At 35.0% G+C, this 18,053-nt stretch overlaps 1 protein-coding gene across 4 annotated transcripts in view; it reads left to right on the top strand.

Moving 5' to 3' along the window:
- The first annotated feature begins 1,275 nt into the window (after positions 1–1,275).
- The window catches only part of ARL6 (ADP ribosylation factor like GTPase 6), a 41,571-nt gene continuing 24,793 nt past the window's right edge, over positions 1,276–18,053 (top strand). For 3 of the 4 annotated variants that reach the window (XM_059164400.1, XM_059164397.1, XM_059164398.1), the window contains exons 1-5: positions 1,276–1,409; positions 4,108–4,257; positions 10,218–10,279; positions 10,729–10,797; positions 14,507–14,601. In XM_059164400.1, the coding sequence (XP_059020383.1) occupies positions 4,135–4,257; positions 10,218–10,279; positions 10,729–10,797; positions 14,507–14,601 (349 nt within the window). In that variant the 5' untranslated portion in view covers positions 1,276–1,409; positions 4,108–4,134. The remainder of the gene's footprint in view (positions 1,410–4,107; positions 4,258–10,217; positions 10,280–10,728; positions 10,798–14,506; positions 14,602–18,053) is intronic. The other variant, XM_059164399.1, reaches the window with a different exon arrangement.

Raw genomic sequence — 18,053 nt, 5'->3', positions numbered from 1 at the left:
AAACAACCGCTGTTACAAATTTGGAAACATAACAACAAAAACATCCCCCTATAATCATCCACATAAACACTTCCCTCATTAATTTTATATAATTCTTGTAGTCTTTTTTCACCGTCCTAGTCCGCTTAATAGGTATAATTAATGGGCCAAAGATCAGGCAGGGTGGTAAAAACATAAGCCTAGCTAGTGTGTGTCTGTTTGGTGGAGGTGTGTGTGGGGGGTGGTGTCCCATACTCCCGGCCAAAAAGGAAACTGTAAAGGAAACTTCTAAGAGGAAGGGTTTCATCCATGAAAACCACTCATTGGTGTGGGTGGTGGGAAGGGTGAGGCTAGGTAGGTTGAAAGATTATTCCAAATGTAGTCTGTCCCTTGGAAAACGAGGTTATAAAAATGTGGACAAATAAGTAAATCTAAATATTTTCAACTGGAGTATCACTGCTACTGTAAAATCCCAGGGCAATTTTAAAAGGTAGTTAACGTTGAGCATTCAGACTATTCTCCTCCTGACCACCTACAGATGTGATTCTGGGGACAGTAATCTCATCACCGATTATGGCTAGTGTAAATCTCTTTAGGCGATCACACAGCTAAGAAGCCAGGTTACAGGCATACTTCCTCTGCCAAGTCAGGCTTCCGACTTTTCACACCAGTGTCATCTCCACTCCCTACCCACAGTAACAGTTTTCAGGGCTCCAGGGTCTGTGGCCTGTAAGACCCCGAAAGCCTCCGTGGGAGGGGCAGCGGGGAAACTGGCGCACGCGTCTCCAGCTGTGTTCTCCGGCCGTTGCCACCACGCTCTGCGCGTGCCCGGTAAAAACGCAGAGGTTCTTCCTCCCCCACCCCAGCGTGCTGGAATTGCAGATGTTTTCCTGCGAGTCTGAGAAAGACGTGGGCGGAAAGAAGCGCACGCAAGCAAACGCGACGCCAAGCATTTCCCAGCAGGCTGTGCGCACGCCTACAACTCCCATCATGCTCCACTCGGACGCCGCTTCTCTTCGCAAGAAGGCGGCCGTTCACCCCGCCACTTGTCTTCACACCTTTAATACTCCTCTGTGTGCCTCTGACGTTATCCGGAGCTCGGAGCTCTCCAATCCCGTAAGCAAGAACACCAAGGCTACGCTCATAAGTTCAAGGAGGCGTGGCTTAGGGACCGGAAGAACGTCCCGTTGCCAAGGGAACCCCACGCGCCTAGGCGCCGGCCCAGCCACTGATGCTCTGGCTGAGGCACAGGCAGCCGCTTCACCCAACTTGTAGAAGCGGCATTGCTCAGGAGCAGGAATTCTTACAGAGGCGGCATAGAGACGAAGGCTGAGAGACGCCCGATATTTATCCCACAAACCGATACGAGCGAGTGGTCCTTTCCTGTTCTCTTCAGCCCCTGGGTCCGCAGGGTTGACTTCAAAAACCAGGTATCTTCCCGCTCCCTCCGCCCTTGTTTTGTAGCCAGCGCCGCCGCCACCGGCACCGCGCCTGTCGCGTTTTGGAATTGCACTTTGCTCTTTACTGTTTTTCACTCCGTACCGTTGTTTCTAAAGAGGTGGAAGAGGACAGAGGATTTGTGCGGTTAGTACTAGGGATCTCAGAAGGCTCATGGTTTGGGCGAATTTGTTCGGTTTTATCACCGCCCAGATTCGTGTTTTTTTAGTGTGTGGGAAATGTTTGAAATTTCATCAAGAACAAACAATAAAAATGTTTGAAGTACTAAAAATGTGCTATAATGCACTCTAGGAACTTTTCTTTTTTTTTTTTTTTTTTTTTTTTTTTTAAGTTTACGCAGTACCATTCATGGTGTGTTTCTTTGCCCTGCCACTGTCTGCGGCTTACAACCTTCCAAGCTCTTTACTGTGGATAACATCCTAATTCTTCAAGACTTTTCTGGTAACAAGTAATCCTTTAGAAAGCAGTTTTTCTTCTTTAAAAAAAAAAAAAGAAAGAAAGAAAAAAAGTTTCTCAGATAACAACCAGGAGAATTTGATTGGCTGGTGCGCAGTAAAACAGTAAGATAAGAAAAAATTAAGGATAGAGCAGAGCCAGATTGAACCCTAAAAACTGCCACGTGGACTTGGTTCTGAAAGCAGGCAGTTCTCCGTAGTTAACTGTACATCAGAAATACTTGTAGTTTTTTAAAAATACTGATGCCCTAATGCCATCACCAGAAATACTAATTCAGTAGTTGATTCCAGTGTGCAGCCAAAGTTGCGAATCATGGCTTTAGGCATAGGGAGCTACATAAAACTTTATCTCCCATTGTGTGCGTAGGGCATGGTGAACAAATGTTGAGTGGCTTAAATTGTTATCTTTCCTCCTTTTGTACATGGGAAAAGTAAAAAGTTACAGAAATGTATGATTACTAAGAAATAGAAACATATATGTATAAGGCTATAATTAACATCTTTTAGAGCAATTGACTTCTAAAGTGTATGTCCCAAAATATTTCATTAACAAGCATTAGTTTTAATAATCCATGAAAAAGGGCTGGAAAATCACAATCCAGTGTTCTTTGTAAAGTGAATATTCAAGTATCAAGTGTTTGACAGGGCTTTCTACTGGATGCCCAGAGGATGATGATGTGAGAAGTGGTCATTTTTTTAAAAAATTTGTTCAAAATTGTATGGAAAATGGAAAACAAGATTTTTTTTAAAAAGTTAACGAATAATGTATTATTTGCTTCAGGAGTAAGATATTATCTTCTTATCAATATGTTCAGTACAATAAATAGCAAAGTGAGGATAGCAAATCTACTTTTGAACTAAAGTAGTCTGTGTAAGAAGTTATTTCTTGGTTTAGAAGGCTAACGTATTGCCGATTCTACAAATGTTCCTTAAGCTGAGATTTAAAGGAATGGATTGAGTGAGATTTGAGTCTCCAACACAAGGAGAAAAGTGGTACAAATGGAGAACCTGAAATCAAACCCATCCCTTAGATAAGACAACTGTGAATCTCTCATAGGCCCCATGCTCTTGTGGGGCACTGTGCCTGCCCTTTTCTGCACATCATTGAAATTTGGTTTTGAAATTTCTATCAGTATGCTCCCCCAAGGGGCCTTAGCAAAAATCCATGATGCAGCTTCCTTTTGATGCGTTGTCTTGGAAACCTCATCATTTAAGTTGCTGCAGCTTCACATCCTTCAAGGTATGGGCCTTGCTTAGGATAGTGTGAGGTAAAAAATAATGAAAGAGTTGTGGGATGACAGGCTTCTGGAACTTTAGATGAAGAGGAGAATAAATCAATCAAATTAGATGAATATTTAGAGAACTTTGAAAATGGTGGTTAGGAGAGTAATGGGAAATATTTGGGATATAGGCAGATTGTAGCCATTGCTGTAGCAGTCCCTGCACCAGTTGAGGGCTGGCAACAGGGATATCTCTCTTCTCCCATGATAATGTTTTGGGGAGTGATGGACCCAAGGGGAACCCCTTTAGAAAGTTTCATTTGGAAAGTTCATAGCAGGTTATGAGCAAGTGATGTTTGTAGCAATATAGTATATATTAAAGTAAATATATCTGTTAGTATTTGTTTCACTTGATAGAAAATGCAACTTAAACCAGGTATAATCAAGCAAACAAACAAAAACAGTGAATTTAATAGTTATTGCTTTAGATTATTGCATAGTACAACAATGGGGTTGGCTTCAGAAGATTTATTTAACTCAAATAGTATAACCAAAATCTTAGTTTTTCTCATTTCTGATCTGCCTTCTATTTTCTGAACTTTAGCATTAGGTTGTACGTGGACTCCTTTGCCCATACATTGTTCTGGATTTCTAGAAAGGCTGCAGATACTTTCAAGATCACAAGTGCCAGACTCCCATGTTATACTGAGTTTAACAATATTTTTATCCTAAATATTATAATTTACCAGAAGACATATACATCTATTTCAAGGGCATTGTTCTTTGTGTTGCCTAAGGATATAAGCTGCCAATCTGCAGTTCAGATAAGGTCCTTTGTGCTAATCAGCTTAAACTTTGTTTAGTAAATACAATGCTACATTGACATGGTTTTTCTGATTGTGTCTTTAAATTATTAAATTTTTTTTATGCTCGTGCTTATATTTTCCAGACCTAAGTTTGTGATTGATATATCTTTTTTACTTTCTAATTTGTAGCTGGTTTGTAAATATTTGAATCACAATATGGGATTGCTAGACAGACTTTCAGGCTTGCTTGGCCTAAAGAAGAAGGAGGTTCATGTTTTGTGCCTTGGGCTGGATAATAGTGGCAAAACAACAATCATTAACAAACTTAAACCTTCAAATGTAAGTATCTTTGTTAGATGCTTTATGTATTTTCTGTTAGAGAAAGTTAACATGCAGAAATATTTTTGCATGTTATTGCAGTAATTATTGCCATCATTATTCATATAGTCATATTTTGAAATCCTATTAACTTGTAGTAGCTTAAAGTAATAAATGTCAATCAGACATAATTTACAGTGTATTTTATGCAGATATATAGGTGAGTCTTGATTATTTAATCTGGAATATTTTCCAAATGTCTTTTTTTTTTCTTAAAAAATCCTAACAAATTTGTGAAATTCACTTTTAGGTAGCATTGCTTTCTTTTTGGCTCCCTCTTTACAAGAGAAACAAAGCAGAGGGAATGGTGAATCATTTTTATGGGTTCAGTGGATAATTAGCAGCTTCCCAGGAGTGTGGTATGCATATCAGTGATAATATGCAGAATGACTTGAAGTCATTTAAGTAATAAGTATATGAACATGTAATTTTAATAATTGAAAAATAAATAAAGCTAGCACATTCAACACATGGTACATAGAAGATGGATTTTTGCTACCTAAAAAGAAAACCCTTATAATAATAGACTAAATAAGATAGAACCTTCTTTTTCTAATCTAAGTAAGTCCAGAGGAGGTCTTCCAGGGCTGGTAGTGCATCTATGTAGTCAGTCATGAGACATCTAGGCATCTTCTATCTTCCTTTCCTGCTGTTCTAAGTGCCCGTTTTCAAGATCTCCACATGGTCATCTTGGTTACCTGTATTCTAAGTCACACGGAGGAAAAAAGAACCAAGGCAAAAGAAGAGGCCCACTTGCTAAATAAGCCTTCTTTAAAGAACTTACCCAGAAGCACCAAGTAATGATTCCTAACTTCTGTCTCATTGGCTACCCTTATCTGTAAATGAAGCTGGATTTTTTTTTTTTTAAAAGCAGGTCATACTGTTGCTTCCAAAAATAATAGAGGTCTTATAACTATGGAAGAAGAGGAGTATGGTTATTGGATAGACAACTAGCATTTACAGTTGTAAATACACTTATTTAGGCAAAAGCCATTAGTGAATTAATGAAAAATATAGAGGGAAAAAATAATATAAACTACATACAGATAGGGCAGAAACTAAGAAGCTGATACCGTTAATGAGTAAATGGCTATAGAATGGGAAATAATTGCTCCTAAATATGGTAGTTGCCTCCAAACAGTGTTTTGGGTTGGGCAGAATAAGCAACCTTACTACTCCATTTTCTTTTGCAGTAGCTTCAGTTTTACCTTTGGAGATTGCTCTGAAATACAAAAACACCATTCTTTCTTTCTTTTTTTTTTTTTCCCCCTTGGTCATTATTCCCTTCTACATAGAGGAGTTTACCACATAAGAATAGCTAACTGCTGGTGTATTTTCAGGTGGGAGTTAGTGTGAGATGGTCAGGATAAGAAACTGAAAATGGATTTGGAAGGCAATTTAGGTGTTTTAAGGAGTTCCTCAGCTGAATTGGGAGTCAGCTGAGGTATACATGCTGAAGTCAGGCAAAGATAAAAAATATCACCTTTATTTAATTTTGGAGGGCAAAGGTTAGGTCTGTTTAGAGGACTTGCTAACACTCGATTGTATTGAGATTGACCTCCCAAAACTTTGGGGTTTCCCAGTAGGAAAGATCCTACTGCTTGGGGAAAGATCCATTTCTTGGCTAAGATCAGATGAGAGTGCATGCTTGTGATAGGCATATGGCACTCAAATGAGAGAGTAGAGAGAGGCAGAACCAAGAATGCTCAGTTCTATCCCACAAACTGAACAAAGGAATAATTCTCTACCCATGGAGAGGAATAAATTGAAGGAGGTGAGTTAGAGAAATATCATTTAATGAAGTTTTTTCTATATGTGAAATAGGGGGAAAAGGTTAAAAAAGCCCACATACATTAGAAATCTGTCTCCTGATTTAGGTGATTACAAGAAATTTATCAGTTCTTAAGAGGGAGATAAAGCATCCTACACAGTTGAATGGGGTCCAGAATTGAACTTAAGAAAGTAGAACCATACCCAGTTGTGCTTTGGTCCGTAATCAGTACTGTAGATCAGCTATGAGCAGATCAGGCTGGGTTAATGCTTAAGAATCTCAGTGACTGATGACCTGAACTTCTGTAGATGAACCTATCAGCAGTAAGCAAGAGTATAAGGAAGTATTTTTAGGTTAAGGGCCTATTCTATCAGAGGGGTTTGCATTTTTCTCTACATTAAGGAATTGCCTCAAAAGTAAAAAAAAAAAAAAAAAAAAAAAAAAAAAAATTTAACTAGTCTTGGGTGGCTATGGGTTAAGTGTCTTGATGCTTGATTTCAGCTCAGGTCATGATCTCAGGGTCCTGGGATTGAGCCCTCTGTCGGGCTCTGAGCTCAACACAGAGTCGGCTCCAGATTCTCTCCCTTTCCCTCTGCCCCTCCTCTCTCTCTCTCTTGCTCAAATAAATAAATAAAATCTTTAAAAAAAATTACTCTCAAATAGGTAGAATATAACTGAAACCGGAGCCACCATTAATAGCCACAAAATGGTGCTGTGGTGGCTCAGTCAGTTAAGCATCTGACTCTTGTTTGTTTTTGGCTCAGGTCATGATCTCAGGGTTGTGGAGTTGAGCTCCACATCAGGCTGTGTGCTGAGCGTGAAGCCTGCTTGGGATTTCCTCTCTCCCTCTCCCACCCCCTCACTTTTCCTTCTCTTAAAAATAATATATAGCCACAAAATGGACCAGTTCCCCAATGTCTGCTGTACTCAAATTGGCAGAAATAACATTCAAAAAACAGCATAGAAATTACAGTCTCTTACCATCATCCCTGATAGTATAGTGATTTTCCAAGACATGGTTATTCCCATAGGAATAATCTTGGATATGAATGGGAATACCTTTCTTCTCTGAACAAGGATATACTTTTAAAGACACTTGCTCTTATTTTTTAACCTACTTAGGGATTTTTTTTTTTCATAATTTCTTTTGTCATTTCTAGGGATTTGGGGCAGAAAGAGGAGATACCATATACTCTGTGATCTTAAAATACTCTAATACCCCCATTTCAGACTGGCCTTGTGACCTCTTAACCCTGTCTAATGCACCACGTTAGTTAGGGAGAGCCTACAGGAAAACCTGGGTGCACAGCCAATAAATAAGGCTTTTTAAATTAATCTTCCAGTGCTTTCCAACATCCCTGCTTCTCTGTTATCTCTGGTAAATTATGGAACTAGCCTAGACTTGCTATAGGGCTATTTTAAGGGGATCACCTATTTTCTGATACCACTTCCTGAGACTTAATCTTTAGTTAATTATCCTTTAGATCCTGAGAGCACAGTAAGTTGCTTTGCGTTTTTTTTTTTTCTGTTTTGTTTTTGTTTTTAATTTGGTGCTGATAGCCAAAAGACCACTTGAAATAGAATTTCTTAAAGACCTCAAAACTTCTATCACACAGGTATAGATAGAACACTTGTTTCCTCATGTATCTGAACTGAAGAAATCTCTTGTGAACTTACGTCCACTATTAGAAACATAATTTTTAATGAATTAAGTTAATTACAGAAATCTACAATGCAAAAAAAATCACATAACTCATTTTATAGTTGTGTCTCTTATTTTTTGTGGGTTAAAATCAATTTCTAGATAACTAGATACTTCTGGACCCAAACTGGCTTTAGGCTATCTTAATGCTTATTTATTGTCAATGTATTGAGGTTGCTGGTGTTTTCTAAACTGATGAATGAGGGTGGGGAGATATTTTAACTTGATGACTCAAGAATCTGGTCTTAAGTGTATCTTCTTAGAAATGTACTCTATAAGTACCTTGTTTCCCCAATTTGCATTACCTCCCTTTGCCAGCATAAATCCTGTCATACTACCACATCACCCAGATTTATGTTCTCTCCCTCTCCCTATCTTCCTGCTGATGTATACTCTCTCTGTCCTTAAAAGAAAAAAAAAAAAAGTGATGGTAAGAAAGTTGATTAATTTTATCCTTGTTAAGTAGAACAGCAAGTTAAAAGAGAAGCTCTGGGAAGCAAAAAAAAGTCTGTGAAGAAGTTGGGTGATTGTGGGGAGGCTAGACAAGTGTTCTAATTACAGTTCAGTGAAGATAGGGCTACTATTTTGAGGTATATTTTCTGAGATTTCTTTAAACATTTAATTTCCTCACTTTTTTATTACTAGTATTTTTTGCTAATAGTAATAACTGGTGATTTTTTCACAATTGTGATCAAAATCAAAAGTCAAAACAGTGGAGTATTTTGGGACAACAAAAGTTAGGAAACTATTCCAAAGTTTTTGTGCAGTGAAGAAACCGTAAGGACTGAGGCAGGACTCTGAATGGCAGGAAATAAATTCTAACATAAACAGAATGATATTTTTGGAAGAATAAGGCAGCTCACAGGATGGAAAGAAAAGCTGAATAAACAAGCTTTAGAAAGGCAAAACCAGGCATCTCCAGAGAGGCCTTTTCACTACTACATTACTTCTAAGGTGGTTAAGTTCCAGTGACTTTTCAGCTGCTGTCTTTTTATTTGAATTTTAAATTTCCAGAAGTGGACTACCAAATTGAACATAATGGTTTGGAGCAACAATTTACCCTCTACTCCTGTTTTCACACAAATGCAACATAATGAATTAAAGGTTTTTTTGTTTTTTGTTTTTCTTTTAAAGTTGTACTGTGGCTGTATAGAGAAAATTGGAAAGACTGAAGTCAATGACAGTATATTTATGGTATTTTGTTTAGTATTTGCTGAGTATGTCCAATGGACCAGACACTGTGTTGAGTATATTGCATTCAGTAACTCATTTAATTATCATGATAACTTTAAAAGTTAAAGATAATAATAGATTTCACATTTGAGAAAACCAAGGTTTGGAGAAGTTGAGTAGCTAGTCTAAGGAGGCACATTAACGATTAGGAGTAATTAGAAGGTTTTTGTAGGTTTTTATAGTAAATCAAAGCAAGAAATGATAAGGGCCTGAACTAAGTGAGATAGGACCAACTTGAGAATGTTTATATAAAAAAAAATGTAAGAAAAGGAGGAGTCAAGAGTGACTCATAGGTTATCAGAAAGTAGATGGTGTTTTTTATTCAAAAGGAGGAATAGTTTTGATGGTGGAAGTGTTAGGAGGGGTTTGATGTCTTGTCAGTTTAAGGTGTTTTAATTGCCTGTGGGACTTGCTAACAGATCTCCTGGTGTACTCTTGCCCCCTTGTAATCTCTTCTCCATACAGAATTCCCCACCATGGCCTTCAAGGCTCCACAGCTCTTTGTTACATATAGCTGTCTGCCTTACTCAGGACATTTTAGACATACAGGCCTTATACTTTGCCTGAGTGGCAAGTTCCTGCTTGCATTAGGGTCATTGTACTGGCTAATTCCTTTGACTGGAATGTTCTTTACCAAGATCTTGTCATAACTTTTCTCCTTTTTCATATTCACTCTTGGGTCAGATATGACCTCCTCAGAGAGACTTTTTCTCACAGCATCCTTTGCCCATGCCCCATACCAATGCTCCTCCCCCACCGCCTCCCATCCCCAATTCACCTTTCACTGCACTGTCTGAAATCATGTTCACTTGTAGTTTACTTGGTTACTGTTATTTACTTTCTCTAGATAATAAGCTCCATGAAAGCAGGGACCATGTAGATTCACCATCTAGATATGAGAACAGTCCGCAGTATATATGTATAAACTATATATATATGTGAACTCAGAATGACTCATGAATCCACAGTACAGCTATGGGAACTTGCAGCAAGCCACAAAATGTGAATTAAGATATAAACATTTCATAATTAGTAAACCTTAAGCTTCTGTAAAGAATTCAACACAGTGATCCCACTGCAAAAATTATAGTTTTGTTTAATTGTCATCTCCTCAGTGACAAATTTTAGAATTGGAAACCTGGATGCTTTTTTTAGCCCAAGGAAAAATTCATCTTTTGTAGTTGCAGATTTCTCAATTTATCTTTTCTCTTGAAGGCTCAATCACAAGATATAGTTCCAACCATAGGATTCAGCATAGAGAAATTCAAATCATCCAGGTAATTCACTTTATTATACTTGTGACTAAGAAGTTGTGGGTGAAAAGTGATAATATTAGATCTACCTAGTCATTCTTTCTACTCTTAGAAAAAGTAATTTGTTTTTTCAGAAGTCCATAGATGGTAAATTATTTGTACCACTACCTCCGGATTATTTTTTAGAATTTAGACTTTAGACAAACTCTGATAATCTCACTAGCAAGGAAAACATCTTTTTTTTATGTGTTATTCATTACAAAATCATATTTATATTACAAAATTTGTTTTGTGGGACTCATACTTGAAAATTGGCTCAAGTTGAATATTGTATATTCAAGGGTGGTTTCTTTGAAAACAATTTAAAATTTTAAGTAAAAGTGATACCTTATTTTAGTATCTTATAATGTAGTCATGATTTGTTTTGTTTCGGTGTTTGGTTTTGTTTTTTGTTTTTTGTTTTTTTTCTGTAGTTTGTCTTTTACAGTGTTTGACATGTCAGGTCAAGGAAGATACAGAAATCTCTGGGAACACTATTATAAGTAAGTATGTTTATAAGTGTTGGTTAATTAGGTGAATGCATTTTAATAAAAATGATCAACAAATTCAAAGGATTAAATGGGCTAGGTTGCACTATTTATTTTTCATATAATTTAAGCACATTTTCTAAAGAAAAAGTGAAAATGTTTTCTAATGAAAAAGTATAATCATAGTTCATATTGTTTCTTAGATTTTTCAGGCCATTCATGACCTTGCATCTTTGCATATACTTTTCTCTCTGTTTTTAATATCCTGTTCTATTTTGTTGCAGTTTAAAGTTAATATAGTAATGCTTTAAGGTTAACTCAGAAGTCACCTCCTCTGTGAAATTCCACCATTTTGCCCGGTTACTCTGTTCCCAGTGTCCACACAGTATTTTACCATAATATTTATGTCTTCAAGTCGTGTACCATAGCTACCTCTCTAAGGAGGGTGTGAACTGCTCAAGAGCAGGCATTATTTCTTATTCAGGTTATTTCTTCAAGGTCAAGTATGATGCCAGGCATATAGATCAGTAAGTATTTATTAAACAAATTTAGTTAAAATAACAGTAGTAACTAACAGTTGATCCATTTGTTCTAAAAGCAGTTCTAAACAAGATATTTTTCAGCATATGCTAATAAAGTGCTCACTAGTTACTTCAGATTAAGAATGGTCAAGTTCCTTGTACCCAGATTATTTTGCCTTCTCAGGATTTGTGTGTGGTAGTAAAACAAATACGTTAACTGTCCATATTGCAAGGACTCTTCATGTAAAAGCAATGTAACTTACCTTTGGAGTCTGAAACTTAAAACCAGTATCCCTTGACTAACTGTCATTAGGAATTCTTGTCTTGGAATGGTTATGAGATGACTGCCAGGTCATAATTTAATTTTTATTGAATAGTTCTTTCCTGCTAATGTGAGAACAAACTTTGTGTTTCCTCAGCCAAAGGAGATTTTTTACAGATATTCTTTTCAATGAGTGATTTAATAGATTGAAATCATGTTTAAATTGTACAGATCTAGAGGACCTCTGAGATACAGAGAAAAGAGTTCTTCAGATTTGAGAGTCAGTTTGGTAAAAGAAAAGTGGCATGTTTATGGTACCTTACATTAAATTCTCTGGGGGAAATGTGAATTGTTTGGGGGGGGGGTGGTTTTTTTTGTTTTTTGTTTTTTGTTTTTTAGGAAACCTGAGTTTTTAGTTTAGGATTTTTTTCTTCCTCCAGTTAGTTGATAATTCTTTTTTATTTAAATGTATTTATTTTAGCTACTATTTTAAAAATAACATTTATTTTAATTACAGATAACAAAAATACATAGAAAATAGTTTCAAGAAAAGGAAACGTTTCAGATTTTAATTCCTTTTCCTTCAAAACCTTACTGGAAGAAGTTAATTAGGAACACTGTAGCTAAATTGTAGGTTGAATAGTGAATATGGTTACTATGGAGACATCTACAATAATAGACTATATCTATCTTTTTCTAATTATGAAAGAACAAGTGCATTTTAATCTATTAGACTGAAAGAGGTTAAAAAGATTAAGTCTACGATGGCAAAATAAGCCACTGGTAGGAATGTAACATCTTTTTCAGAGAAATTTATCAGTATCTTATAAAATGAAAAATTTTCTTGCTCTCTAGCCATATTTTTTTTTCTTGAAGAAGTATCCTATGACTAGCACTTGTGGACAAAGATATAGATAGAAGAAAATGTTTTGAACACTGCTTATAATGACATATCTCAATTATAAAAAGAATATTACTACTCTTAACAAAAATATGTACTTGGTATACTTAGAGAAGAAAAATAATTTAGTGGCATGTGCACGAAACCATTAATAACATTTGTTTTTGGAACACTAAGATTAGAAGGGAAGTTTACTTTGTTATTTATTTGATACTGTAACTTTGATTATTATATAATTATTGCTATTATCTTTATAATATGAAAAATAAAGTATAAAATATAAGGAGTACACATTTTTTAATATTTAGAAAATGTAGAAAAGAATATAAATTTTTTTTCTATAAATCTCACTTATAATAAATTTACCATTGTTAATCTTTTTGTGTTTTTCCTTTTGAAATATAAAATATATACTTTACATAATTGAGAAAAGAGTCTTCTAAGTTATGTACCACATATAGTTTTTTACCCTGCTTTTTTAGATAACATTAAATGATCAGAATAAATCAGGAAAAACATAAAAACATACAAAGAATATAAGTAATGACTGGCTGCTTATTATTTTTTCATATGCCTATCCCTATTTTTTAATCATTCTGGTTTTGGACATAAAAGCTGTTCTCAGTTGTTGAAGATTATAAATAATCCTCCAGTTAACACACCTTGCTGCATAAATCTTTGTCATAGTTCATGTGTCCTTAGCATAAATTCCAGAAATGTAATTATTGGCTCAAAGAGATTGAACATTTTTAAAACTGTTGGCAGATATTTCCAATCATATCTGTTTCTGTGGCTACAGTTAATGTATGACTGGTGATAACCTATGTTCATTTTTTTTAAATGATAGGAGAAAGTGGTACTCAAAAGTGTTTTATTTTTATATTCATGTAATTGCTAATGATATTGAACTTTTAAATTCTTAGTTTGTGAATGGAATAAGTGATTCACAGAAATAGGTAAAAGGCCCAATAAATATATGCAAAGATAGTGAACTTTACTAGCAATTAATGAAATACAATATAAAATATTATGTTGTTAGAATGACAAAAATGGAAAAGGATGTTAAGAGCCGTGCTGGAAAGGGGGTGAGAGAAGTACTGGTAGTATATATTGTTAAAGTATTTCTGGAATACAGTTTGTCAATGTTTACCTAAAACTTTAAATTTGGTATGTATTCCTAGAAATTCCTAATTACAAGTCTTAAGATATCTAGAAATTTTAAAAATGTATTTAGGAGGATTTTTATTCCAAAGTTTTTCACAGTAATAAAAATTAAAAATAATCTCTAAGTTCACAGTATTTGATGGCATATCCATGCAATGGGATATTTTATAATAATTAAAAGAAAGTTGCAGAGGGAATCAGTGATTTTTTTTTTTTTTTAAGTGCCACTGTGATCTGTAAATGAATGCTAAAGCCATTTCAGTGGCTGGTTATCAGCTTAAAAAAAATGAAATAGAATAAAATAAAAGCTATTTGTAAGTATTATTTCTGGAAACTTATTTCAAATGTAGTTACATATACTTACATGTTTACTGCATCCCAATATAAAATGTATTTTTCACTATGGTTATGGTAAGAAATATTTGAGAAACAGTGGTGTAGAACTTTAATGTTTCATTAAAAAGTAGTTCAAACTATACTGCAAAAAAAGATCAAGGAAATGTGTGTGAGAAAGGCAAGGTATAAAACAGCAAGATTCCACTTAAGTACAAATATAGGTACTCCTATGTGAATATACAGAAAAAAAATAACAAAATTGATTTACCCGAGAATATTAATAATGAATGCATCTATGTAATAGGATTATAATTTCACTTACAATTTTTAAAAATTATGAAACAAGCATTAAATGTACCATATTATCAACCAACCTAAAAGAAATTATTTTATATGAAATATGACTAATGGTAACATATTAGTCACTCATATAAACTAATACGTAATGAAAAGATAATACAGAGGGTAGGAAATGCAAATGAATGCTACACATGGAAAAATGTGTAAGTTTACCTTTACTTTTTCTCATTCTTTATACAGAGAAGGACAAGCCATTATTTTTGTTATTGATAGTAGTGATAGATTAAGAATGGTTGTGGCCAAAGAAGAACTTGATACTCTGCTAAATCATCCAGGTATGTGTGTCTGTGATATTTGTGCTTTAGGGTCTGTTTATATAAGATTTTTTTTTGCTCTTTGGTATTGGCAGAAGTATTCTATGTAGTTCTCTCTTATTTAAAATTTTAAAATTTTTCTTATTGAAACATAATTAACATACAGTGTTCTATTAGTTTCAGGTATACAATATAATGATTCAACAGCTCTCTACATTAATGAATGTATTACTTCCTTTTTTTTTGAATTTTAAAATACAGTAATTATTCAGAATTCATATCTACCGATAGCATCTTGTATTTTTTAAATTTCAAAGCAGTGTTTTCCAGGTCTCCAACCTTTATTTTCCCTAAAATTAAAATGTTCTGATTGCATAAATAATATGTGTCAGTAGCAAAAAATGAAGACAGGGAAAAAAGAAAGAAGTAAATATCCATGTATTTCAACTGTCATTAGAATTATTTTGGTTACTATGTTTGCAGACATGTGTATATATATATGCAGCATTTCTTACATATTTACTCGAGAAATCTTCTAAAACAGATATTTTCTGTATTTATTTATTTATTAAAGATTTTATTTATTTGTCAGAGAGAGAGAGAGCACAAGCAGGCAGAGTGGCAGGCAGTGGCAGAGAGAGAAGCAGGCTCCCGGCTGAGCAAGAAGCCTGATGCTGGACTCGATCCCAGGACTCTGGGATCATGACCGGAGCCAAAGGCATATGCTTAGCCAACTGAGCCACCCAGGGCCCCTCTTTCTGTTTTTAAACTCTAATTGCCAGCCCTACCCTCTTTTCAAAATACCAGTATTAACAATTTGGTATTTTTTCTTGTTATTACTTATAATTTGGGGTCATATTCTCTACACTCTTCTGCATCTACCTATTCTTGGAGAACACTAAATGCCAGAAATCCTTTTTTTTAAAAAAGATTTTATTTATTATTTATTTGACAGACAGAGCTCACAAGTAGGCAGAGAGGCAGGCAGAGAGAGAGAGAAGGAAGCAGGCTCCTTGCTGAGCAGAGACAGCCAGATGCAGGGCTCAATCCCAGGACCCTGGGATCGTGACGTCACCTGAGCCAAAGGCAGAGGTTTTAACCCACTGAGCCACCCAGGCGCCCCTGGAAATCCTTTTAAATCAATGTATATATGTAATTATTCTTTTAATAGTGACTAATAAGCTGTACTATGAGAATAGCGACCATTTATTCTATTTTACCTATTATTGGATATTCTTTTTTTTCTCTACAATACATTTCTCCAGTAAGTATTGTGGAACTCTGCATTTCTAGTTTGATTCATGGGAGAAGATTTAAGTGGTCTTTGTGCTATGACTTAGGAAGAGGTGATGGTTTAAAAGAAGTGTGTATTTGTTAGGAATAGAATGGAAATAATGTGAGGCTTTCTAACAGTTCTTCCTGTTTAACCACAATAACTGTTATTTTTATTGAACAACCTTAAGCTTATTCATATATTTGGGGTAATAATTATCTAGACTGTACATTTTATGTGATTCTTGCACTTCTAAAAACTTATGTCTTTAACTGGATTATCTGGATTGAGAATGCATTTTTGATCATGCATTCCCTTTGTGTTAATCTTTCCACTTTTCTTCAAATACTGTTATAATGTTGCCAAAAAGATGAAATGATTCCTACAAAATCAGCTTCAAATACAATGGAAAACTTGGTTTCCTTAGCTGAAGACTTGTTCAAGTGAGTTATCTTTATGTACTGATGAATTTATTTGGGGGGAGATTATTCCCAAGGAAGGATTTCTCAGCTGAGGTATACATGAACTTTAAAAATTTTTTAATTTAATTTTACTTTCTTACTGAAATATAGTTGACATACAATGTTACATTAGTTTCAGGTATATAATATAGTGATTTAACAATTATATATATCATGTGGTGCTTACCACGATTAGTGTAGTTACTGTCACCATACAAAGTTATTACAATATTATTGACTATATTCCTTATGCTATACTTGCCAGCCCTACCCTCTTTTCAAAATACCAGTATTAACAATTTGGAATTTTTTCTTGTTATTACTTATAATTTGGGGTCATATTCTCTACACTCTTCTGCATCTACCTATTCTTGGAGAATAGGAAAGACTTACTCATTTCAAAATTGGAAGTCTGTACCTCTTAATCCCTTCACCTATTTCACCCATCCCTCCCACCCTGTCTCCTCTGGCAACCACCAGTTTGTTCTCTATATTTATGAGTCTTTGTTTTGTTGTGTTTTTATTCATTTGTTTGGTTTTTAGATTCTGGATATAAGTGAAATCATGGTACTTGTTTTTCTGTGACTTATTTCACTTAGCATAACACTCTCTAGGTCTGTCTACCTTGTCACAAATGGCAAGAGCTTGTCCCTTATAGCTGAGTAATATTCTATTAATTGTTTACCACATCTTCTTATCTGTTCATCTAATGATGGACATTTAGGTTGCTTCTGTTTGCTGTTACTCTAAATAATGCTGCAGTACACATAGGGGTGAATATTTCTTTTCAAAATCATTTTTGTTTTCTTGGAATAAATACCCAGTACTGGAGTTACTGGCTTGTATGGTATATCTAAGAATTTTAATTTTTTGAGGAACCTCCATACTGTTTTCCATAGTGGCTGAACCAATTTACATTCCCACCAATAGTGCATTAGGGTTCCCTTTTCTTTACATTCTCACCAACACTTGATTTTCTTGTTTTTTTGATACTAGCCATTCTGACTGGTATGAGGTGATACCTCATTGTAGATTTTGTTGGTATTTTCCTGATGATTAACGATACTGAACATCTTCTCTATTTGCCATCAGTATGTCTTCTTCAGAAAATATCTTTTCGGGTCCTCTGCCATTTTCAAATTGGATTATTAGTGTTTTTCAGTATTTAGTTGTATGAGATCTTTATATATTTTGGAAATTAATCTCCTATCAGATATATGATTTGGAAATACTTCCTCCCATTCAGTAGGTTGCCTTTTCATTTTGTTGATAGTTTCCTTCACTGTGTAAAAGCTTTTTAGGTTAATGTAGTACCAGTAGTTTATTTTTCTCTTATATCCCTTACCTGAGGGAAAAATGTTGCTACAGCTGATATCCAAGAGATTACTATGTCTTCTTATTGGAGTTTTATGGATTTGGGTCTTAAATTTAGGTCTTTAATCCATTTTGAGTTTATTTTTATATATGGTTTAAGAAAGTGGTTCAGTTTAATTCTTGTGCGTGTAGCTATCCAGTTATCCCAATAGCATGTATTGAAAAGACTGTCTTTTCCCATTGTATTTTCTTGCCTCCTTTGTCGTAGATGAGCTGAACATATAAGCATAGGTTTATTTCTGGGTTCTCTATTCTGTTTCATTGATCTGTGTGTCCATTTTTGTACCAGTGCAATACTATTTTGATTACTGTAGCTATGTACTATAGCTTCATATCTGGGATTGTGATACCTTCAACTTTGTTCT

This window comes from Mustela lutreola, chromosome 2, assembly GCF_030435805.1.
Source record: "Mustela lutreola isolate mMusLut2 chromosome 2, mMusLut2.pri, whole genome shotgun sequence".
Lineage (NCBI taxonomy): Eukaryota > Metazoa > Chordata > Mammalia > Carnivora > Mustelidae > Mustela > Mustela lutreola.
The sequence above is the reverse complement of the archived record's forward strand: the minus strand, read 5'-3'. Positions and strand labels throughout refer to the sequence as shown.